The following is a 24771-nucleotide window of genomic DNA, read 5'->3' as shown; positions in this document are numbered from 1 at the left end:
TTTCAGTGAAATCTGGAGGAGTATGATGTGAAGTAGGAACAGACAAACAGCATATTTTTGTAAGTGAAAAGTTTAGCATATTCCGATAGGTCAACAAGTCTTGCAACAACTTGTGGTGAAATATAATAACTACGCATTGTGCCTTTTGAGTAATGTGTTTTCTCTTAGGTTATTTATGCTGTATTAACTTTGTTATTGCCAACACACCTCCCCCTCAGAGTAAATACACAACAGGAGAGCAACATAAAGGGATGCCCTCAATGAATGCAAATGTAATTCATTGTACAATGTCTCAATAGCTTGCTATTTTCTGGAAAATAATCAGGGTTAAGCATCTCTCTCTAATGTGGTTGGTCTAAACTCACAGCATGTCACTCTACGTGGCCCAACCTCACTGCTATTGTATGTCGGCCAGGCTTATAAGAGAGCCTTGAAGGCAGATGGCATACAGACTAAAACATCAGTCAAGACATGACACTGGATCTAATGGGTACTGTACAAGGCAGATTTTTCAGAAATGTACTGGTAGAAAAGCCTCCTCCACACGGTGTGTTATTGCAAATTAAACATGTATTAACAAATCCAGCACTAAGGCATAATGGAACTACATGTATCTGACCATGTTGTTGTTAATAAAATCTAATACAGAGTGTGCATTCAACCAGTCCTCCACAGGTTAACCAGATAAAATAACCTAAATGGAGAAGCACTCCCCAAGTTTTGAGCTAGCATGATGGTCTTAGACAGGTTTACCTGGGTGGATGATGCAGGGGTCACACTCGTTGATTGCGTTGCGGCAGCAGGGCACAGCGTAGCCAACAGGAGTGCCCTGGAAAGGACACTTACAACGGATGACATCATACTCACAGCAGCCTCGACACATGACGTTCCATTCTGGGCCCGGGCAGTGGTTATACAGGTACCTGTAGTCTGGGAACAAACCAGCACACCTTGGTCAAATACATTTTTTTATTCACTTTTCTTTATAAATCAGGGGAGCCCAATTGAGACCAGGGTCTCATTTTCAATGGTACCCTGAGACCATGAAGTAAAATAAAATAAAAATCTGTAACAAGATACAATAACAAGTACATTACATTAGAACGTCACTAACATTCAGACATCATAAACAAGTTATTACATCAATCAATGAATCAATAAATCAACACAATTGCACACCTCAGTGAGCTAATTTATCATCAGAGTTTGAAAATGCCCTAGTGTCACCAGGGAATCAAATGTAATGAATTTTGTAAGTGATTCCAAAAATGTGGAGCGTGAAAACTAAAAGCCGATTTATCTAATTCCGTGGAGACCCAAGGAATCTGAAGAGCTAACCAACACTGTGAACGGGTTTGATATCTCATTATTTTATACATTAGCAAAGAAGTTAGATAAGTTGGAAGCTTGTGTAGTAGGGCTTTGCAAACAAAAAGGGAGTAATTAATTTATCTATGGGACTTTAATGAGGATCAGCCAACCTTTAGATACAGGATGCAGAGGTGAGTATTAAAACTATCACCAGTGATAAAACTAATGGCGTTATGGTGGACGGCATCCAAAGGTTTAAGAGTAGTGGCTACTGCAATCTGGCAAGTGGTGTCACGATAATCAAGAACTGGCAGGAAAGTCGACTGTTCAATCTACTTTCTGCTATTTAGGGAGAGGCAAGATATATTTCTTTTTTCTTTTTTAACCAGGGATAGACATCTATTTCTCAAATGTCTGAAGGACTGCCAATCAGACGTAGAATCAGTTTGTCTTGCAGTCAGACGTAGGATCAGTCCATCTAAATGTCTTTCCTGTAATTTCTTAGACAATTCATGTGTAAAACAAGGATTACAACAGTCTTTTACCCTTAGTTTTTTGTATTTATCTGCAACAGAGTTAAACAGGGAAATAACACAATTAAGGGCCTGATCCGAGTCAGTGATAGATGACACAACCCCCCCAGTCACACAAACCCAGCTCAGACAAAAAGAAATGTGCTCATTAAAATTCCAAAAATTATCTTTGTAATAATGCATGAGCGAGATTTGGGTAGTTTAACATCTCTTATACAGGCAACGCGACAATGGTCACTGAACTCATTGGCACATATCCCATTGGCTGTAAACTTATGAAGGGCATTTGTTAGAATAATATCTAATTGAGTAGATTTTCCTGTTCAAACAAGCCACGGGTCACCACTGTGAAACGCCTAGATGTTGAATCCAGCCATATGGATGCAGCCTTCCTATACACATGTTCCTCGTCTGCCTGCTCATCTGTGTGTGTTTTGTCATATTGTATTACATCAGACATCATTCATTTTGTAATGGCAAATACATTAACAATCAAGTGTTGCAAGATGGCAAACACATTATCGAATCCAATCATTAATCATAAACTATATTGAATTATGTGGCAGTCTGGCAGCACTAATGTTGACCCTCTCTCCATGTGTTAGGTCGGTACTCAATAAATCTGAGGAACATTTAGTCGGATATTGATTTGATCTGAGGTCCTTTTAAACTGAACAGATTTCATTATGTAACTGTGGAGAAGTCTGAGCAAAGACAAGTGGAAATTCATCTGAGATGAATGTGGAAAGAGAGAGAGGGGGAGAAAGAGAGAGAGAGAGAGAGAGAGAGAGAGAGAGAGAGAGAGAGAGAGAGAGAGAGAGAGAGGGAAGAGAGACAGAGAGTGGCCTCAGACATGGCACCGTGTCATCATTACGGAACACTCTTCTCTTCTCAGCATTCTACACATTCCCTCCCACCACCACTTGTCACGACTTCCACCGAAGTCGGTCCCTCTCCTTGTTCGGGCGGTGTTCGGCGGTCGACGTCACCGACCTTCTAGCCATCGCCGATCCATTTTTCATTTTCCATTGGTTTTGTCTGGTCTTCCATCACAGCTGGTACCAATCCAATCAATTACATGTTGTGTATTTAACCCTCTGTTTCCCCTCATGTCCTTGTTGGTGATTGTTTGTTGTATGTATTGGTGCAAGTTATGTTCTGGTGTGCAACGGGTTTTGCACCCTCTTATTTTATTTTGTGTATTCATTAAACTGCTCCATTTATACCAAGTTCACTCTCTTGCGCCTGACTTCCCTGCCACTAGCACGCACCCATTACACCACTCCAATCATAATATCCTTCTTTCCTCTCCCTCTCTCACTCTCGCTCTCTCTTTCTCTCTCACTCTCTCTTCCTAACTTCTCTTTCTTCCCTGCATTTAAGACTTCTACATAAATGTTCCCAGTTTTCATATGTGGCGTAACTGCAGCCAACGAGGCCTGAACTGTTAATCTAAACTCAGCAAAAAAAGAAACGTCCTCTCACTGTAAACTGTGTTAATTTTCAGAAAACTTAACATGTGTAAATATTTGTATGAACATAACAGATTCAACAACTGAGACATACCTGAACAAGTTCCACAGACATGTGACTAACAGAAATGGAATAATGTGTCCCTGAACAAAGGGGGGGGGGTCAAAATATTGCAGTGTATCTTCTCCTCATGGACTGCACCAGATTTGCCAGTTCTTGCTGTGAGATGTTACCCCACTCTTCCACCAAGGCACCTGCAAGTTCCCGGACATTTCTGGGGGGAATGGCCCTAGCCCTCACCCTCCGATCCAACAGGTCCCAGACGTGCTCAATGGGATTGAGATCCGGGCTCTTCGCTGGCCATGGCAGAACACTGATATTCCTGTCTTGCAGGAAATCACGCACAGAATGAGCAGTATGGCTGGTGGCATTCATGCTGGACGGTCATGTCAAGATGAGCCTGCAGGAAGGGTAGCACATGAGGGAGGAGGATGTCTTCCCTGTAATGCACAGCGTTGAGATTGCCTGCATTGACAACAAGCTCAGTCCGATGATGCTGTGACACACCACCCCTGACCATGACGGACACTCCACCTCCAAATCGATCCCGCTCCAGAGTACAGGCCTCGGTGTAACACCCATTCCTTTGACGATAAATGGGAATCCGACCATCACCCCTGGTGAGACAAAACCGCCACTACAAACCCTCAGTCCAGCCTCTTGCGGACAGTCTGAGCACTGATGGAGGGATTGTGCGTTCCTGGTGTAACTCGGCCAGTTGTTGCTGCCATCCTGTACCTGTCCCGCAGGTGTGATGTTCAGATGTACCGATCCTGTGCAGGTGTTGTTACACGTTGTCTGCCACTGTGAGGACGATCAGCTGTCCATCCTGTCTCCCTGTAGTGCTGTCTTAGGCATCTCACAGTACGGACATTGCAATTTATTACCCTGGCCACATCTGCAGTCCTCATGCCTCCTTGCTGCATGCCTAAGGCACGATCACGCAGATGAACAGGGACCCTGGGCATCTTTCTTTTGATGTTTTTCAGAGTCAGTAGAAAGGCACCTTCGGTGTCCTAAGTTTTCATAGCTGTGACCTTAATTGTCTACCGTCTGTAAGCTGTTAGTGTCTTAACAACCTTTCTACAGGTGCATGTTTATTAATTGTTTATGGTTCATTGAACAAGCATGGGTAACAGTGTTTAAACCCTTTACAATGAAGATCTGCAAAGTCATTTGGATTTTTACTAATTATCTTTGAAAGACAGGGTCCTGAAAAAGGGACAGTTATTTTTTTGCTGAGTTTATTTCGGAGCTCTGTGGCTCTTTCCTCTGACCCAAAGTCCTGTTGCTATGCAGAGCTGTTTCTCCATGGTAACAACCTCAATAGTATGTTACGAAGTTTTAGCCTGCCCACCAATCCAAGCACCACCCAACCTCTCTCACACGCATACACACAGTACACATACAGTAAACGCACACGCACACAAACACATGCATGCATGCATACACACACAGGGAGTTAGTGTTGAGGCTTTGATTCATCTGTGATAGGTTGTTTGTGGACAGTCAGCTGGACAGGAGATGTACAGGCGATGTCCTGGAATGTGGTTAGATATTCCTCCCTATAATCCCCCCATCTCTCTGGCCCTGTAACATTAATCAACTCATAAACGATATCCTACTCCAGGGGAGATCTGCGATTTTCCTTTAAGAATCTCAATCTCATCTCTGCCATCCAAGGACAGTTCAGGAATGGCATACTATTTTCATCACTCAGAGAATAGATTGTGTAAGAGGCCAGGTCAAATGTATTATCAGTGCGGTATTATAAGTGAAGACAGTCAATTCAACTGCACTGCTGTCGTACTTTGTTTAGAAAGCTCTGTGAGTGATTTCGCCATTCAGTTTGTTTTGGATCAGTTCTTCTTTTGCTGACATATTATTGCTGTGGTAACCCTGAAAAGAAGGGTTATGTTGAATGTAAAACAACAACCTATAGAAAATGTTGTACTCCAGTGACAACATGGAAGTTAGTCTTTACAGGGAATCCATCATTGTCATAATGTCTATGACCTGAGGATTCCAGTATAATTCCAGTGTGATGCCATTGAGCTATTGCTTATGTATCCAGCAGTCCCTTGCTCAACAAGCCTGTCCCTCCACTTCAATACCCCCCAGATGGTTTTATGTGTTCCAAGCACATGTAGCCCAGTGCTCTTGTTCTCATCCCTACTCATCTCTTTTGTATTGTATTGTGTCTTCTGCTTTTACTGTGTGTCTGCTTCTTCGGGGGGCACATCGAGAGAAACCGAAAGGGGGGAGAGAGAGAGAGAGAGAGAGAGAGAGAGAGAGAGAGAGATGTTTACATAGAACATGCAGGGACATTTTACAAAGCTCTACAATACATTCGGACAGCCTCACCAGCATTGTTACTGGAGTCAATTACACATGCATTCAACCAGACAGCATCAGAGGCACGATCACTGTAAATGACCACATAATGAACATAATAACCAACAAGCCCATGGGTTAGCCTCCGACCTGTTTATGTTTATTGTTTAAAGCCAACACTTAACAGATTTACAGCATTAAGTATTAAGAATAAAGAAGCTTCCATTTTTCCCCAGCAGTTGCTAAATACCTTCCACGTATCCAGTCTGTTTTTCTATTCATGCACCTAAGTTGGACTGTGAGGTGGCAACAATGAATGCATACTTTTATAAAAAGTAGACAGTCTACTTTGTCCTTGTCTCATATTGTTTGTTCAGAGCTCAGCACTACGTAAACCACCAGCAGCAGTCTGGAGGGGAGCCATGGTGGAGGCGACAGTGACTTAGTGCATCCTGTTATTTGTATGGGATCTGTTAAGTGTCTGGGTAGACTAATCTAGCCCTCGTAGTTATTGGCTTGGACTTCATCCACCTAGACTCACGTCTGCTTACACTCACTGATATACTATACATCAGTGTACAGCAGTACAGACGCTAGGGAAGTAGAAACTGTCAAATAGTCATCCTCTTTGCTATAATTAGAGCACAAAGTGGATTACATAAGAACAAGGCTTGGTGTTATCAAATTAGAGACACAGTGTGTCATTAAATTGCAATCAATGTTGTCATTATTGCTTAAGGAGATGTTTATCTTTCAAAGGGTGTAAGATAGTTGTATGTTTGAAAAATTTGAATTTTGACATTTATTTGGTTTCAAATTTGCCGCTCTTGAAATGCACCTGCTGTTGATAGGGTGCGCCACGGGTGGCACGCTAGCGTCCCAAATAGCCCCAAGAGGTTTAATTGACCGCTGTTGCTGTAGATTTCACTACACCATTTGTAAACCAAGTTCTGGTACATATACAATACTAGTCAAAAGTTTGGACACACCTACTCATTCAAGGGTATTTCTTTATTTTTGCTACTTTCTACTCTGTAGAAAAGTAGTGAACACATTTATATTTGAGATTGTTCAAATAGCTACCCTTTGCCTTAACCAGCATGGCTACCAAAGCAATCCAGGTGAAGCTGGATGAGAGAATGACAAGCGTGTTCAAAGCTGTCATCAAGCCAAAGGGTGGCTACTTTGAATAATCTAAAATATAGTTTGATTTGTTAAAAAATGTTTGGTTACAACATGATTCCATATGTGTTATTTCATAGTTTTGATGTCTCCACTATTATTCTACAATGTAGAAAATAGTAAAAATAAACAAAAACCTTGAATGAGTACGTGTCCAAACTTTTGACTGGAACTATATCTCAACCACATTTTGTTATGTTACAGCCTTATTCTAAAATGGATTAAATAGAACAAATTCCTCAACAATCTACACAAAATACCTCACAATGACAAAGCAAAAACAGGTTTTCAGATATTTTTGAAAATGTACTAAATATTAAAAATAGAAATACCTTATTTACATAAGTATTCAGACCCTTTATTATGAGGCTCGAAGTTGAGCTCAGGTGCATCCTGTTTCCACGTATCACCCTTGAGATATTTCTAAAACTTGGAGTCAATTCTATTGATTGGACATGACTTGGAAAGGCACACACCTGTCTATGTAAGGGAAGACCCCACTGAAATGGACAAAAATGAATTGGATCTTATTGGCACCGTACCAAACATATACACGATGTACAACACCACTCATTTGGATGCCGTTTCATTCAAAACATATTGCAAATGTCAAATGGCAAATGCCAAGTGTCACACAGCAAAAATCCAAAAGATGGCTAGTGCGCTCCACCGTAAATTTTCTTATTGCAAATGTAACACAAGTCAAGACCCAAGAGTAAAATTTTGAAAATATGAAAAAAAAATCTAAAACTTATCACCCCCTTAAACAGTGATAGACCATCACCAAAATGACATTCTGAAATCAACACCAACGAGTGATGGAGAGGAACCAGAATCACTGCCCGGCCATCCTGAGGTCATCGGGCCAGTCAATTTCGCATTCCTGCAGTTTTTTTGAGCATGTCAAATTCGTGATTTTTATAATGGTTTTAAATGCATTTAGGGGGGTGTAGAGAGCACCCCCCATCCACCCCTAGTCATTTTGGACATTTTTCAGAAGATTGTTATAAAACGTCCCACTTCTCTCATTTCACCATCGAGCGATGGCGAGGAACCACTAGCACTGCCCGGCCATCTCGAGTTCATCGGGCCAGTCAATTATACCTTTCTGCAGTGTTTTTGAGCATGTCAAATTCGTGATGGTAAATGCCCACTGAAACATATTGCAAATGGACAGTACATTTGCAATATGATTCAACATTGAAAAAACATCACCAAATGGACATGATGAAATCAACAATGAGTGATGGAGAGGAACCACTAGCACTGCCCGGCCATCTCAAGTTCATTGGGCCTGTAAATTTAGCATTTCTGCAGTATTTTTGAGCATGTCAAATACGTGATGGTAAATGCCCATTGAAACATATTGCAAATTTGTCAGTACATTTGCAATATGATTCAACAGTGCAAAACATCACCAATTGGACATGATGAAATCAACACAACGAGCGATGGAGAGGAACCACTATCACTGCCCGGCCATCCCGAGTTCATCGGGCCAGTCAATTTCAAATTCATGATGGTAAATGCCCATTGAAACATATTGCAAATGGACAGCCGTGCACCTGGTGATTGGAATGGGTTATTAGAAGCACATTTTTAAAATGTTTTTTTTATGCCTTTAGGGGGAGCAAGGGGTCTACGGTTGGGTAGGGAGCACCCCCCCACCCGTGCCCATCCAATAGGGGGCACCCCTGGTCATTTTGGATGTTTTTCAAAAAATCATAAAAAAACTGTTAACCTGTTTGGTATAGGGGGCAGTATTGAGAATTTTGGAAAAAATATGTTCCCATTTTTAACTGCCTCCTACACCAACTCAGAAGCTAGAATATGCATATTATTGTTCAGGTTTGGATAGAAAACACTCTGAATTTTCTAAAACTGTTTGAATGGTGTCTGTGAGTATAACAGAACTCCTATGGCAGGCAAAAACCTGACAAGGCTTCAAGCAGGAAGTACCCTGTCTGACAAGGAGTCGTGCGTCTTACCTCTTTTTATTGAAAAGTAAGGATCTTAGCTGTAACGTGACAATTCCCAGGGCTCCAATAGGCTCTCAGAGCCCGCGAAATAACTGAAGGTTTACGAGGGAGCCTCAGGTTGAAACATATTATCGCCTTTTGTAAGTGGATGCTCGGAGGACCTTTCAATGATGCGCGTGCATGAGTCGCTTCTGAGGAGAAATTTTATTCGGCTGTTTAGGCTCAATGCATACTCCCGGTCGGAATATTATCACTTCTCTACGACATAAATGGCATAAAAATTTGTTTTAAACAGCGGTTGACATGCTTCGAAGTATGGTAATGGAATATTTAGACATTTTTGACAAGCCAACGCGCCATGCGCGGGACCGTGAGGAAGCATTCTGATAGTGTCTAGAACTCACGAACAAAACGTCGCTGTTGGAATATAACGATGGATTATTTGGGACCAAACCAACATTTGTTATTGAAGTAGAAGTCCTGGCAGTGTATTCTGATGAAGAACAAGCAAGGTAAGAACATTTTTCTTATAGGAAATGTGATTTTGGTGGAGGCTGAACTGGGTGGGTATCTAAATAGCTAGCCCTGTAATGCCGGGCTATGTACTTAGATTATTGCAAAATGTGCTTCATCCGAAAAGCTATTTTAAAATCGGACATATCGAGTGCATAGAGGGGTAATGTATCTATAATTCTTAAAATAATTGTTATGCTTTTTGTGAACGTTTATCGTGAGTAATTTAGCAAACTGTTAGTAAATTCACCGGAAGTTTGCGGTGGTTATGCTTTTTCTGAACGTCACATGCTAATGTAAAAAGCTGGTTTTTGATATAAATATGAACTTGATTGAACAGACATGCATGTATTGTATAACACAATGTCCTAGGTGTGTCATCTGATGAAGATTATAAAAGGTTAGTGCTGCATTTAGCTGTGGTTTGGGTTTATGTGACATGATATGCTAGCTTGAAAAATGGGTGTCAGATTTTTTCTGGCTGGGTACTCTGCTAACATAATCTAATGTTTTGCTTTTGTTGTAAAGCCTTTTTGAAATCGGACAGTGGGGTTAGATTAACGAGATTCTTGTCTTTAAATAGCTGTGAAATAGTCATATGTTTGAGAAATTGAAGTTATAGCATTTCTAACGATTCAAAAATCGCGCCACTGGATTGAAGTGGCTGTTACGTAGGTGGGACGAAATCGTCCCACATACCCCAGAGAGGTTAAAAAACTGTATGATGAGAGAGAAGAGTCCCACTTCTCCCTCATCATACATGACAAATAGACCATCTAGGTTGATTCATGGCTTAACACAGGGCTATATATCATTTGGGCATTATAAATGCCATTTGGACATCGTTCACTGACTTTTGGGTTTGAAACCGACTTCCTATGATTGTACATGGCAAATGGACAAAACATCCTGATTTGTCACATTTAATACTTTCATATTGCATTTGGACATTTCTTATGGCATTTGGCAAAAATAAGTGACTTTTGACTTGGACTTTTGACTTCCTATGAAATCATATTGCAAATGGACAAAACATATGCCTTATGGACAAGTAAAAAAAATACAAAATTATGACAATAAAATATGACAAAAGTATGTTCATACAGTTCTTATACATGTATAATTGACAAAAAAAATTGAAAGAATTTCGAAAAATGGTCCAGAAAGCACTTTTTTAACCTCTTACATCTACACGTTCCGCTAGCGGAACGTCTGCTCCAATATCCAATGATGGGCGGGCGCGAAATACAAACTCCTCTAAAATCCGAAAACTTCCATTTTTCAAACATATGACTATTTTACAGCTATTTAAAGACAAGACTCTCCTTTATCTAACCACACTGTCCGATTTTGTCAGCAGAGTACCCAGCCAGAAATAATCAGACACCCATTTTTCAAGCTAGCATATCATGTCACATAAACCCAAACCATAGCTAAATGCAGCACTAACCTTTTATGATCTTCATCAGATGACACACCTAGGACATTATGTTATACAATACATGCATGTCTGTTCAATCAAGTTCATATTTATATCAAAAACCAGCTTTTTACATTAGCATGTGACGTTCAGAACTAGCATTCCCACCGAACACTTCCAGTGATTTTACTAAATTACGATAAACGTTCACAAAAAGCATAACAATTATTTTAAGAATTATAGATACAGAACTCCTCTATGCACTCGATATGTCCGATTTTAAAATAGCTTTTCGGTGAAAGCACATTTTGCAATAATCTAAGTACATAGCCCGGCATCACAGGGCTAGCTATTTAGACAGCCAAACAGTTTAGCCTTCACCAAAATCACATTTCCTATAAGAAAAATGTTCTTACCTTGCTTGTTCTTCGTCAGAATACACTGCCAGGACTTCTACTTCAATAACAAATGTAGGTTTGGTCCCAAATAATCCATCGTTATGTTCCATCAACGACGTTTTGTTCGTGCGTTCTAGACACTATCCCAACGCTAAATCTCGGCCACGAGCATGACGCAGAATTTGACAAAAAATTTCTAAATATTCCATTACCGTACTTCGAAGCATGTCAACCGCTGTTTAAAACCAATTTTTATGCAATTTATCTCGTAGAGAAGCGATAATATTCCGACCGGGAATCTGCCTGTCTGTATACTGAGGGAAAAACCGAAAGCCGGGGGCGGGGCGGGTCGCGAGCGTAAGGCTTAGTCCATTGAGTGACCACTCAGCTTTTGCTCTCGTGTGCTTCAGCCAGGGCTTTGAATTATGTCATTCCTGTTTTTCCCGGGCTCTGAGACTTCATTGGAGACGTGCGAAGTGTCACGTAACAGCAGAGATCCCTTGTAATAGATAGAGAGAATCAAGAAGGGCAAGAAATGTTCAAACAGGGTACTTCCTGAACAGAAGCATCTCAGGTTTTTGCCTGCCATAGGAGTTCTGTTATACTCACAGACACCATTCAAACAGTTTCAGAAACTGTGGAGTGTTTTCTCTCCAAAGCTAATAATTATATGCATATTCTAGTTTCTGGGCAGGACTAATAATCAGATTAAATCGGGTACGTTTTTTATCCAGCCGTGAAAATACTGCCCCCTAGCCATAAGAGGTTAACCTGTTGGGGATAGGGGGCAGTATTTGCACGGCCGGATAAAAAACGTACCCGATTTAAACTCTACGGGCCACGGGGGCAGTATTGAGAATTTTGAAAAAAATATGTGCCCATTTTTAACTGCCTCCTACACCAACTCAGAAGCTAGGATATGCATATTATTAACACATTCGGATAGAAAACACTCTGAATTTTCTAAAACAGTTTGAATGGTGTCTGTAAGTATAACAAAACTCATATTGCAGGCAAAAACCTGTGAAAAATAGATTAAAAAAATGAGAATTTTGTGACTGTACTATTTAGTGTCATTGTTTTAAAGATACCACAGTGAGAAAGGATTCAGTTCGCAACTCCTACTGCTTCCACTAGATGTCAACGATCTTTAGAAAGTTGTTGGAAGCATCTGTCATGAATACAGACCGAATTAGAATGCTTACAAGTTGACACGTCATCACTTCATTTTTTGCGCCTGCGCATGAATCTGAGAAGAGTGTCTTTGTCATAATCGTTTATTCTAGACACTTGATAGGTTGTGTGAAAATATTACTGATGTTTACTGATGTTTCACGTTAAAAATGGACCAAAAGATTAATGCTAAACAACGTTTGACATGTTTGAACAAACATAAATAGATTATTTACTAGGTTTTTTTTAGCTTTTCGGCGTGACTTTACACTGCCCACCTCATTTTGTGGGAGCCTACTGAACGCTAACTATTTGGACATAAATTATGAACTTTATCAAAAGAAACCACATTTGTTCTGGACCTGGGATCGCTGGCAGCGCCTTCTGATGGAGATAATCAAAGGTAAGGGGATATTTTGAATGTTATTATCGATATTAGATGATGCTAATGCTAACGGTATAGCTTAGCTTAGCTTATAGCTTAGCTTATGTTGTTAGCATAGTACCCAGTTTATAGCAAAATGTGATTTCCCAGTAAAGTTATTTTGAGATCTGGCCATTCGGTAGCAATTACGAGATGATAATATATTATTCTTTGAATGACAATATTATAATTTACCAATGTTTTCGAATAGTAATTCCGTGATTTGTAATGCTGGATTCACTGGGAGCATTCGAGCCGAAAAAAATTCTGAATTTCACCGTGACTGTAAATGCTGTTTTTGGATATAAATATGAACTTGATGGAACTAAAAATGCATGTATTGTCTAACATAATGTCCTATGAGTGTCATCTGATGCAGATTGTCAAAGGTAAGTGCATAATTCTAGCTAGTTTTCTGTCTGTTGATGCCCTTCTTTGAATTGGCTAAACATTACACGCAGCTATTGTCAATGTACTCTCCTCACATAACCTAACTTTATGCATTCTCCGTAAAGCCTCTGAAAATCGGACAGCGTGGTTAGATTTAGGAGATATATCTTTCAAATGGAGGAAAATAGTTGATTATTTGATTATTTGAAATGATTACTCTTGCAGTTTTGAATTCCCCGCCATGGTCACATGACAATGAATCCCAATACCGGGATAAGATCCTGCCCCCTGGCCTCAACAGGTTAATCTGGTTACTACTCCTGCCCAGTAACTAGAATATGCATATAATTATTGGCTTTGGATAGAAAACACCCTAAAGTTTCTAAAACTGTTTGAATGGTGTCTGTGAGTATAACAGAACTCATAAGGCAGGCAAAAACCTGAGAAGATTCCTTACAGGAAGTTGCCTGTCTGACCATTTCTTGCCCTCCTTGATCATCTCTAACAAAAACAGGGGATCTCTGGCATGACGTGACAATTCCTACGGCTCCCATAGGCTCTCAGAACCCGGGAAAAAGCTGAATGACGTAATTCCAGACCCAGACTGAAACACACTAGCGCTTTTGGCAAGTGCTCTATCAGAGGGCCATCAGACTGAGGCTCGTGCATGAGGGGATCCCATGCTTTTACTTTCGCTCTCTTTGTAATAAAAAAAGATTTCCCGGTCGGAATATTATCGCTTTTTTACGAGAAAAATTGCATAAAAATTGATTTTAAACAGCGGTTGACATGCTTCGAAGTACGGTAATGGAATATTGAGAATTTTTTGTCACGAAATGCGTCGTGCTCATAACCCTTATTTACCCTTTCGGATAGTGTCTTGAACGCACGAACAAAACGCCGCTATTTGGATATAACAATGGATTATTTGGGACCAAACCTACATTTGTTATTGAAGTAGAAGTCCTGGGAGTGCATTCTGACGAAGACAGCAAAGGTAATAACATTTTTCTTATAGTTAATCTGACTTTGGTGAGTGCTAAACTTGCTGGGTGTCTAAATAGCTAGCCCATCTACTTAGAATATTGCAAAATGTGCTTTCACCGAAAAGCTATTTTAAAATCGGACATATCGAGTGCATAGAGGAGTTCTGTATCTATAATTCTTAAAATAATTGTTATGTTTTTTGTGAACGTTTATCGTGAGTAATTTAGTAAATTCACCGGAAGTGTTCGGTGGGAATGCTAGTCACATGCTAGTCACCTGCTAATGTAAAAAGCTGGTTTTTGATATAAATATGAACTTGATTGAACAGACATGCATGTATTGTATAACATAATGTCCTAAGATTGTCATCTGATGAAGATCATCAAAGGTTAGTGCTGCATTTAGCTGTGGTTTTGTTTTTTGTGACATTATATGCTAGCTTGAAAAATGGGTGTCTGATTATTTCTGGCTGGGTACTCTGCTGACATAATCTAATGTTTTGCTTTCGTTGTAAAGCCTTTTTGAAATCGGACAGTGTGGTTAGATTAACGAGAGTCTTGTCTTAAAATGGTGTAAAATAGTCATATGTTTGAGAAATTGAAGTAATAGCATTTCTAAGGTATTTGAATAACGCGCCACGGGATTCAACTGGCTGTTGAGTAGGCGGGCGTCCCACCTAGCCCAGAGAGGTTAAACATATTGCAAATGGACAAAAGTCAGCCAGAAAGTCACCGTCCATCAGTCAATTAGATATCATTCTGACACCAAACTGATACAAACTGACACCGGCCCCACTTTTTCCAACTTGATTATAAGCCAACTATCACATATTTCAGAGCAGGCCCATAATTCACAGCGCCTTCTGTTTCAAGCATAATAAAAACATAAAACACATAGTTACGCTCTAGCTGCGGGTCCAGTTCTGACATTATGTGTAGGCCTAGATGAGGCAACCCCGAATCCCAAGTTTCAGCTCGATAGGTCATTTGGAGGCCGAGCAGCGACCTTAATTGGTGCTGAAAATCCAAATATTCCGGGCGTTGCTACGGGGTCCATGAATGAGCTATTGGACAGAAACATTGGGGTCCATCTCTATGGGCCAAGGCGGTTTCAATGCACCTAGTCTTGCGACTCTGGTACTTTCCTAAATGTCATCATTTTCGTAATGGTCAAAATTAATTGAAGTTATTGCAAATGTACGAGGCTGTTTCTCGGTCTGAGAACCTTCTAGAGCCTCATAACTCACCGTGCACTATCAACTTGAGCTCTAGACCAGGTTTCTAAAGTTTCAGAGCTCTAGGTCTGACGGTTCTTTGACAGTTCGAACAAAGGTAACTATTGCAGGCTCTTTGTGTCTTTAAGCCCCACACTGTGTCACGCCGTCCTTGCTGTGTGTGTGTGTGAGCTTTTCTTGGAAATCTGATGGGATAAATGACTGATTTACAGTTCATGAGGGTTACCTAGTCACACAAATGAAGTTTTGGAAAGATGTGAGAGAAGTCATTGCAAACTGTTTGATGTAAACACCTTCTTTTCACTGTTAAGGGTTAATGCCACACGGTCAAGGTTAGGCTTGCACAGATCGGGAGGACCTCAGGAATGTTCCTGAGGTCGAATTGTGCTTCTAACCCTAACAGTTCTCTCGCTGTCACCCAAAAGCACTTGAAATTTAGGTCCAGGCTTCATTATGGGCCTACTTTTTTTCACGGTCGCTGCACTCAGACCGAGCGAGCTACGGTCAAGCGGGGCATCTCGTTGAACTCGGCACAGCCTAGAGATAATGGTAATGCCATTGCAGGCTCTGTGTGCCTTTAAGCACCGCACTGTGTCACTCCATCCTTGCTGTGTGTGTGTGTGTGTGTGTGTGTGTGTGTGTGTGTGTGTGTGTGTGTGTGTGTGTGTGTGTGTGTGTGTGTGTGTGTGTGTGTGTGTGAGAGAGCTTTTTTCTTTGACATCTGTTTGGAGAAACGACTGATTTACAGTTCATGAGGGTTGCCTAATCACACATATAAAGTTTTGAAAAGATCTGACCTTTTTAACCCTTCAAAACATCAACTCTGACACCATTTTAAGGCACTTCCGGTTGGCACAGGAAGCTAAAAGTAAACACATATCCTGATTGGGGTATGGTCTTACAGAATCCTGACTTTAAAGTCTTTACGTTTAGAATTGACTGATCTACACAGGATTGAATGCAGTGAGTTTCACAAACTGCTGATTTGGTATATCAAAACACCTTTAGGGTAAATTTAATCACTTCCGGTTGCTCCAGGAAGCTTAGAATCGACACAGGTAGACCTCATAGTGGCCTGATGAATTGTCATCAAAGACAGGTTCATAAGGCATTCATAACCCACATAGGCTTCAGGTTGAATTTAGGGGAGCAGGCAATGTATTCCTATGGGGAGAGATGTCATTGTAAACTGTGGGTATGCTAGTTCTGAATATCACATGCTAATGTAAAAAGCTGTTTTTTGATATAAATATGAAATTGATTGAACAAAACATGCATGTATTGTATAACATAATGTCCTAGGAGTGTCATCTGATGAAGATCATCAAAGGTTAGTGCTGCATTTAGCTGTGGTTTCTGTTTTTGTGACATATATGCTTGCTTTGAAAATGGCTGTGTGATTATTTTTGGCAGGGTACTCTCCTGACATAATCTAATGTTTTGCTTTTGCTGTAAAGCCTTTTTGAAATCGGACAATGTGGTTAGATTAACGAGAGTCTTGTCTTTAAAATGGTGTAAAATAGTTTACTGTTTGAGAAAATTGAATTGTGGTATTTTAGTTGGTTTTGTATTTCGGGCCGTGCGATGCCATTGGCTGTTGGCTCGGGGTTCCGCAGTAGGAAACGACGTTCCGCTAGCGGAACGTCTTTCCTTAACAGGTTAAAGAAAAAAATAAGCAAACACATTTGGTGTTCGCCAAAAGGCATGTGGGAGACTCCCCAAACATATGGAAGAAGGTACTCTGGTCAGATGAGACTAAAATTGAGCTTTTGGCCATCAAGGGAAATGCTATGTCTGGCGCAAACCCAACACCTCTCATCACCCCGAAAATACCATCCTCACAGTGAAGCATGGTGGTGGCAGCATCATGCTGTGGGGATGTTTTTCATCGGCAGGGACTTGGAAACTGGTCAGAATTGAAGGAATGATTGATGGCGCTAAAAATTCTTGAGGTAAATCTGTTTCAGTCTTCCAGAGATTTGAGACTGGGATGGAGGTTCACCTTCCAGCAGGACAATGACCCTAAGCATATTGCTAAAGCAACACTCAACTGCTTTAAGGAGAAACTTTTAAATGTCTTGGAATGGCCTAGTCAAAGCCCAAACCTCAATCCAATTGAGAATCTGTGGTATGACTTAAAGATCGCTGTACACCAGCGGAACCCATCCAACTTAAAAGAGCTGTAGCAGTTTGGCCTTGAAGAATGGGCAAAATTCCCAGTGGCTAGATGTGCCAAGATTTTGAGAAATACCCCAATAGACTTGCAGCTGTAATTGCTGCAAAAGGTGGCTCTACAATGTTTTGACCTTGGGGGGGAGTGAATAGTTATGCACGTTACATTTTTCAGTTTTTTTTTCTTATTTCTAGTTTGTTTCTCAATAAAAAATATTTTGCATCTTCAAAGTGGTAGGCATGTTGTGTACATGAAATGATACAAACGCCCCAAAAATCTATTTTAAATCCAGGTTGTAAGGCTGCAAAATAGGAAAAATGCCAAAGGGGGTGAATACTTTCGCAATCCTCTATAGGTGAATGGTTACATTAGAGACCCCCGAAAGGTAGACTTTTGTTGCATTTAGGGGAGCTCACGTCTCCACCCCCCCCCCCTCCCCCCATCCCGCGCAATGGAAATGGCATCGTCCATGGATCTGTTGGAGCGGTAGGCAACTTGGAGTGTGTATGACGTGCTGGCCTTGATGAGGGCCATGACCAGTCTCTCGAAGCACTTCATGATGACTGGGGTGAGTGCAACAGGGCAATAGTCATTTAGGCATGTCACGTGGTTTTCTTGGGCACTGGGACAATGGTGGTTTCCTTGAAACTACAGCCTGGTGGTCTCCTTGGTCTACAGCCTGGGACAGTAAACTCCCCACGTAAGTAATTTTTCCAAGCTTTTGGCTGGGCATGCGGATTTCAGTGTGGTTTGCGGGGTTTCTATGGTATTATGTAATTGGTATCTGGTTTTTCCATCCCTGATGTTGTGCTGCCGTGAGATGTGCTCCAACATGAAACTAACGTGTATGGGGTTTAGGCACATGTTGTATATGCAGCATTGATGTGGATCCAGAGGCTGACATCATTGTTATTCGGGGCAGATTAGATCAGTCACGGGAGCTGGGAACTCCTCCTACAGAGGTGCTGGTGTGACTATCTCTGACCCCTGTCCTATTGCCCTGCTACCCGTTGCCTTACTGCACCCTCCATTCACAGGTCACACACAGTAACAAGACCTTGGGAGAGGTAATACACTACCATTGAAACACAAGGGGCCTGTAAAAGACAAAACAATATTGACTGATACCCCACATCCAATATGTGGCTGCTCTGTCTGATACACACTGGGCTCGGAATGTACTTATTGTGCAGAATATGGTTGGCCAAAAACCAAATATTACCCATAAACCAGCATGCACACCGCCCCTGGCAGCATGCCATCCCATATAAATCCACTGGAGTCTCCCTATAGGTGTCCATTTTGGGTCAATCTCAAGGTTGCTTCGCAGCCTCTTTATTTGTTGTGTATAAAACATCAATGTTGACCCGTTCCAGGCTCACATCTGTGGAGCCACAATGCCTTCCATTCCTCTCAGCTCTGATTTCACATCCAAATGCTTTCAGTGTGTGTGTGTGTGTGTGGACGTGTTTAACTAGTACTTGTGGGGACCAGAAGTCCAACTGTGTGTGTGTGTGTGTGTGTGTGTGTGTGTGTGTGTGTGTGTGTGTGTGTGTGTGTGTGTGTGTGTGTGTGTGTGTGTGTGTGTGAGCTGACTGTCTGCAGCAGCTGTCTGGTATTTTTGGGCCTGAGCAATTTAGGGCCGTGGAACAGGAAACTCATCTGGGTGTTGTGGTGTATGTGGGGATGGTATGTGTTGGGGGTACTGTAAAAGACAGTGGAGGAGTTTCCTGTTCACGTATGGACTGTGATACATTTGAAGTCGGAAGTTTACATACACCTTAGCCAAATACATTTAAACTCAGTTTTTCACAACACTTTACATTTTATGCCCTGTCTTAGGTCAGTTAGGATCACCACTTTATTTTAAGAATGTGAAATGTCAGAATAATAGTAGAGAGAATGATTTATTTCAGCTTTTATTTCTTTCATCACATTCCCAGTGGGTCAGAAGTTTACATACACTCAATTAGTATTTGGTAGCACTGCCTTTAAATTGTTTTACTTGGGTCAAACGTTTCGGGTAGCCTTCCACAAGCTTCCCACAATAAGTTGGGTGAATTTTGGCCCATTCCTCCTGACAGAGCTGGTGTAACTGAATCAAGTATGTAGGCCTCCTTGCTCGCACACGCTTTTATCACTTCTGCCCACAAATGTTCTGTAGGATTGAGGTCAGGGCTTTGTGATGGCCACTCCAATACCTTGACGTTGTTGTCCTTAAGCCATTTTGCCACAACTTTGGAAGTATGCTTGGGGCCATTGTTCATTTGGAAGACCCATTTGCCACCAAGATTTAGCTTCCTGACTGATGTCTTGAGATGTTGCTTCAATATGTCCACATAATTTTCCATCCTCATGATGCCATCTATTTTGTGAAGTTCACCAGTCCCTCCTGCAGCAAAGCACCCCCACAACATGATTCTGCCACCCCTGTGCTTCACGGTTGGCATGGTGTTCTTCGGCTTGCAAGCATTCCCCTTTTTTCCTCCAAACATAACGATGGTCACTATGGCCAAACAGTTCTATTTTTGTTTCATCAGACCAGAGGACATTTCTCCAAAAAGTACGATCTTTGTCCCCATGGGCAGTTGCAAACCGTTGTCTGGCTTTTCTATGGCGGTTTTGGAGCAGTCTTCTTCCTTGCTGAGCGGCCTTTCAGGTTATGTTGATACAGGACTCGTTTTAAGGTGGATATAGATACTTTTGTACCTGTTTGCTCCAGCATCTTCACATGGTCCTTTGCTGTTGTTCTGGGATTGATTTTCACTTCTCGCACCAAAGTACGTTCATCTCTAGGAGACAAAACGCATCTCCTTCCTGAGTGGTTTGACAGCTGCGTGGTCTTATGGTGTTTATACTTGCGTACTATTGTTTGTACAGCTGAACATGGTACCTTCAGGCATTTGGAAATTGCTCCCAAGGATGAACCAGACTTGTGGAGGTCTACAATTTTTTTTCTGAGGTCTTGGCGGATTCCTTTTGATTTTCCCATGATGTCAAGCAAAGAGGCACTGAGTTTGAAGGTAGGCCTTGAAATACATCCATAGGTACACCTCCAATTGACTGAAATTATGTCAATTAGCCTATCATAAGTTTCTAAAGCCATGACATTATTTTATGGAATTTTACAAGCTGTTAAAAGGTACAGTCAACTTAGTGTATGTAAACTTCTGGCCCACTGGAATTATGATACAATGAATTATAATTGAAATAATCTGTCTGTAAACAATTGTTGGAAAAATGACTTATGTCATGCACAAAGTAGATGTCCTAACCGACTTGCCAAAACTATAGTTTGTTAACAAGAAATTTGTGGAGTGTGCCACGTCCTGACCATAGTAAGATGTCATTTTCTATGATAGAGTAGGTCAGGGCGTGACAGGGGGTGTTTATTCTATGTTTTCTATTTCTATGATGTTAGGTTCTAGTTTTGTATTTCTATGTTGGTTTGTTTGGGATGATCTCCAATTAGAGGCAGCTGGTCCTCGTTGTCTCTAATTGGAGATCATACTTAAGTAGGGTTTTTTTCCACCTGGGTTTGTGGGAGATTATCTTTGAGTCAGTGTATGTTTCACCGCTGCGACACGGTTTGTTGTTTTTGTCATTCAGTTTATTTATGTATTGCATAGTTTCATAGTGTAAATAAAATGTGGAACGACACACGCTGCACTTTGGTCCGCTCCTCCTTTCGACAACCGTGACAGAGTGCTTGAAAAACGAGTTTAAATGACTCCAACCTAAGTGTATGTAAACTTCCGACTTCAACTGTACCAAATATAGATCTCAATGGACAACCTCTGCCATGCTTTAAATAAATCTCAGTCCGATAGGAAATCACCAGTCCGTTTCAATACACACCCCCGTTTCTCTATTATACACTTTAGTTATATGGTGTGTGTAAATGTATACTGAAATCTTGGTCAAACAGGAGTCTGAAATATGCACATTTGTTTGAGATATTTGGTCCGTTAACTTGAGATTTGGACTGAACCCTTTCAGACAATACAATATTATATTTTCCAAACTCAATTTTCTCGTCAATGGCAAACTCTCCATATCCTTTCTCCCATCATTCACTCTTCTCCTCTGCCGTCTTGCCTCTCCCACCTCCACTCTGCCCTTCCCCTCATCATCTCCCCTCATCCTTCACCTTTTTCTGCTCTCTCATCTTCACTCTTATTTATCCTCTCTTCTTTCTCCGTTCATCCCTCTCCACTCTCCCTCTCTTCTATCTGCTAGTGACCGTGGTCTCTATTTCTGATTGTTAACTACCCATTAGCCTAAACCAGCCTCCTGGGGATCTTAGCCAAATAAGCTGTGAGGAGACACATCATTGACTGAATGTGTAGGAAGAGCAGAGGTCCTCAGGGAGCACAGTGGAGGGAGAACACCACATCAACAGAAAATACTGTCCAGACAGCTTGCAGCCTGTTGCTGACTGAACTCAGCTTGAGCCTCAGAGTGTAAGGGATTCTCTGTCTTTGTTTTTATCTCTTTCTCCGTTTGTATCTCTCTCTCTCTCTGTCTTGCATTTTCACTCTTTCTCTCTCACTTTTTCTCTCTTGTGCTTTCCTTAAAGACTTGGCTCTAGTGTGTAAGCACCTCTTCTCTTTAAAAACTTCTACATTCCAACCGTGGTGCCGGCACATTATGGACTTCTATACCAACCATTAGTCTGTGTGATTAATAACAGGAGCTGAGCTAGAGCAGTGTTTATGAGACAAGGGCAGATCACAAATGGTTTGAACTATGAAAAGCTGACACACTCACGAACACGTACATGTAATCTGTTTTGCTCTATGACGCTCACAAGACACAAGAGTCGTTAGAAGGTGAGGGGTTCTTCTACATAGAAGATCATAGGAAATCCCAGGACATAGTCTATAATACTGTAATAAATTCACATAGTTGCTATCACAAACTCCCAACCCCACACAGTTGTCACTGACTAGTTGGATATTCATTTCCCACTGAGCAAACAGTTTGTGTACTTACAGCCTTCATTTAAATTCATTTTTATCATATTTTTGCTTGGCAGACATTATTTCTCAATAAAACTAATGAATGCAACTGTTTCGGAAAGAACTGTTTGTGTTATACTTGTTGCCCTGGTTGTCCTGAAATGAACATGGTAAAACACTTCATTGTAAGGCTAAATATAATGGCTGGACATGCAGATAAATCAAAGTAGTGAAAAAACACATATATTTGCTGGGCTCCTCGGGCCTGATGAGGTTGAGGAAAAGCTCCAAAGCCAAACTCTTCACTCTAGGCACAGTTGCATAGTGTTTGCTCTGTTGCTCAACCAATTTTGTCCTTCAACTAATTGCATAACGATTATAAAGTGACTGGTGCATAAATAGTCTGAGTCAGCCTCACTGACGAATTGCTGTATAAGATCAGATAAGTAGTCAACTCTGGTACAGCTCTCATTGCCGAAGGGAGGTGTCTTCACAACATTTGTTTTAAACAGCTGTAGTCTACCTCATACTTTTTTCCCCCATTATGCTTTATTTTACTGCTAAAACACCTATTGAAGGTGTTAGTTATATTGTCTGTGTCTGCTAAGGGTTCAGGAGGTGAGGATATGTCTTTGGACAGGTCTGGCAGACACTGTATGGTAGACACATCAGCAGAGACTGCACCATTTACTCCCTGCAGCGCTTCAAATGGTCACCGCGGGCCAATGGACAGATGCTTCTGAGCAAACCTCATCAACAAGATTCTGTCAATAGACACCGACTGCCAAACTTTTAACAGTATGATTAGCAGGCTCGGAACAGCTCTGTCTATTTTCACCAGCTGTCAGAGCAGCTCACAGATCACTGCACCTGTACATAGCCCATCTATAATTTAGCCTAAACAGCTACCTCTTCCCCTACTGTATTTATTTATTTTGCTCCTTTGCACCCCATATTTCTATTTCTACTTTGCGCTTTCTTCCACTACAAATCTACCATTCCAGTGTTTTACTTGCTTTATTGTATTTACTTTGCCACCATGGCCTTTTTTGCCTTTACCTCCCTTATCTCACCTCATTTGCTCACATTGTATATAGACTTATTTTTCTACTGTATTATTGATTGTATGTTTGTTTTACTCCATGTGTAACTCTGTGTTGTTGTATGGCCAGGTCGCAATTGTAAATGAGAACTTGTTCTCAACTTGCCTACCTGGTTAAATAAAAGTGAAATAAATAAATAACTAAAAAAGGAATGTGTGTCTTTGTTTGGGATCCAGCACATATCTCAGATAAGAGATGATCAGTTGAATTAAAATAATGTAACGCTCTCAGCAGATGTGAGATCATGTTGCACAATACGTCAAAAGGGTGGTAAGAAAGAGAGTGACAATAACAAGTTGAAAACACAGAGAGGTTGATCCATGCAGGATCCCATAGCAGTATCCCATAGCAGGGTTTTTAAGACAAACTAACAACAAACTCTCTTTCCTTCCTCTTCAAAACCTCACTCTGAAATCTGTAAGAGTAGAGCGAGGGAGAGAGCGAGAGAGGGGGGGGCAGAGTAAATAAAGACTGGACGGAGAGTGCTGATGCTGGCTTTTTGAGAACAAAGAGCACAGACGAGAGACTCAGAGAGAGCAGAAAGATAAAGACAGGGAGAGTGGATAGATAGATGTCTGGTATTCCCGGGGCTCTTACCGTAAGGCCATGCTGTCCCCTGGGGCAGTGAGATGAGGATGAGGAGGGTGTTGAAGAGGAGAGAGCCGGGGGTCCCGGGGGAGCGGTGGGTGCCGGTGTGAGGGAGCATAGGCAGTCCCTGTCCCGCTGAAAGCATGCTGTAGTCTGGAGCTCTGTTTACTTTCTGAGCTCAGCTGGTTTGACATCACCCTCTCTCACTTACTCTCTCCCCCTCCCTTCGCTGATTTCTCTTTCACCCCCCTCTCTTTCACCCTCCTCTCTTTCCTTCTCTCTCTCTCTCTCTCTCTCTCTCTCTCTCTCTCTCTCTCTCTCTCTCTCTCTCTCACTCTCTGTCTCTCTCTCTCTGTCTCTCTCTCTCTCTCTGTCCCTCCCTCTCCCATTGGCTTCAGGTTACAGCCCAGCCTGGTAAGGAGATTCCAACAAGCAGACTACGTCACTGCTCTTGAATGAAACCCAGCTCCCACTGAGCAAAGCCCCATTTTAACCCGTTATTCTCTCGCCCAGCTGTAAAAACACACACACACAC

The 24771-nt window shown here is 41.4% G+C and overlaps 1 protein-coding gene across 1 annotated transcript in view; it reads right to left on the bottom strand.

Annotated features, from left to right (window-relative positions):
• The window catches only part of pamr1b (peptidase domain containing associated with muscle regeneration 1b), a 64129-nt gene extending 39692 nt beyond the window's left edge, over positions 1 to 24437 (bottom strand). Inside the window, exons 1-2 of the mRNA XM_029696663.1 lie at positions 24246 to 24437; positions 754 to 930 (exon numbers count right to left, since the gene is read on the bottom strand). Of these exons, the coding sequence (XP_029552523.1) occupies positions 754 to 930; positions 24246 to 24381 (313 nt within the window). The 5' untranslated portion in view covers positions 24382 to 24437. The remainder of the gene's footprint in view (positions 1 to 753; positions 931 to 24245) is intronic.
• Between the last annotated feature and the right edge of the window lie 334 nt (positions 24438 to 24771).

The sequence above is a fragment of the Salmo trutta genome, chromosome 17, assembly GCF_901001165.1.
Source record: "Salmo trutta chromosome 17, fSalTru1.1, whole genome shotgun sequence".
Classification (NCBI taxonomy): Eukaryota; Metazoa; Chordata; class Actinopteri; order Salmoniformes; family Salmonidae; genus Salmo; species Salmo trutta.
Note: the sequence above shows the minus strand (reverse complement) of the source record. Positions and strands in the feature narration are given on the sequence as shown.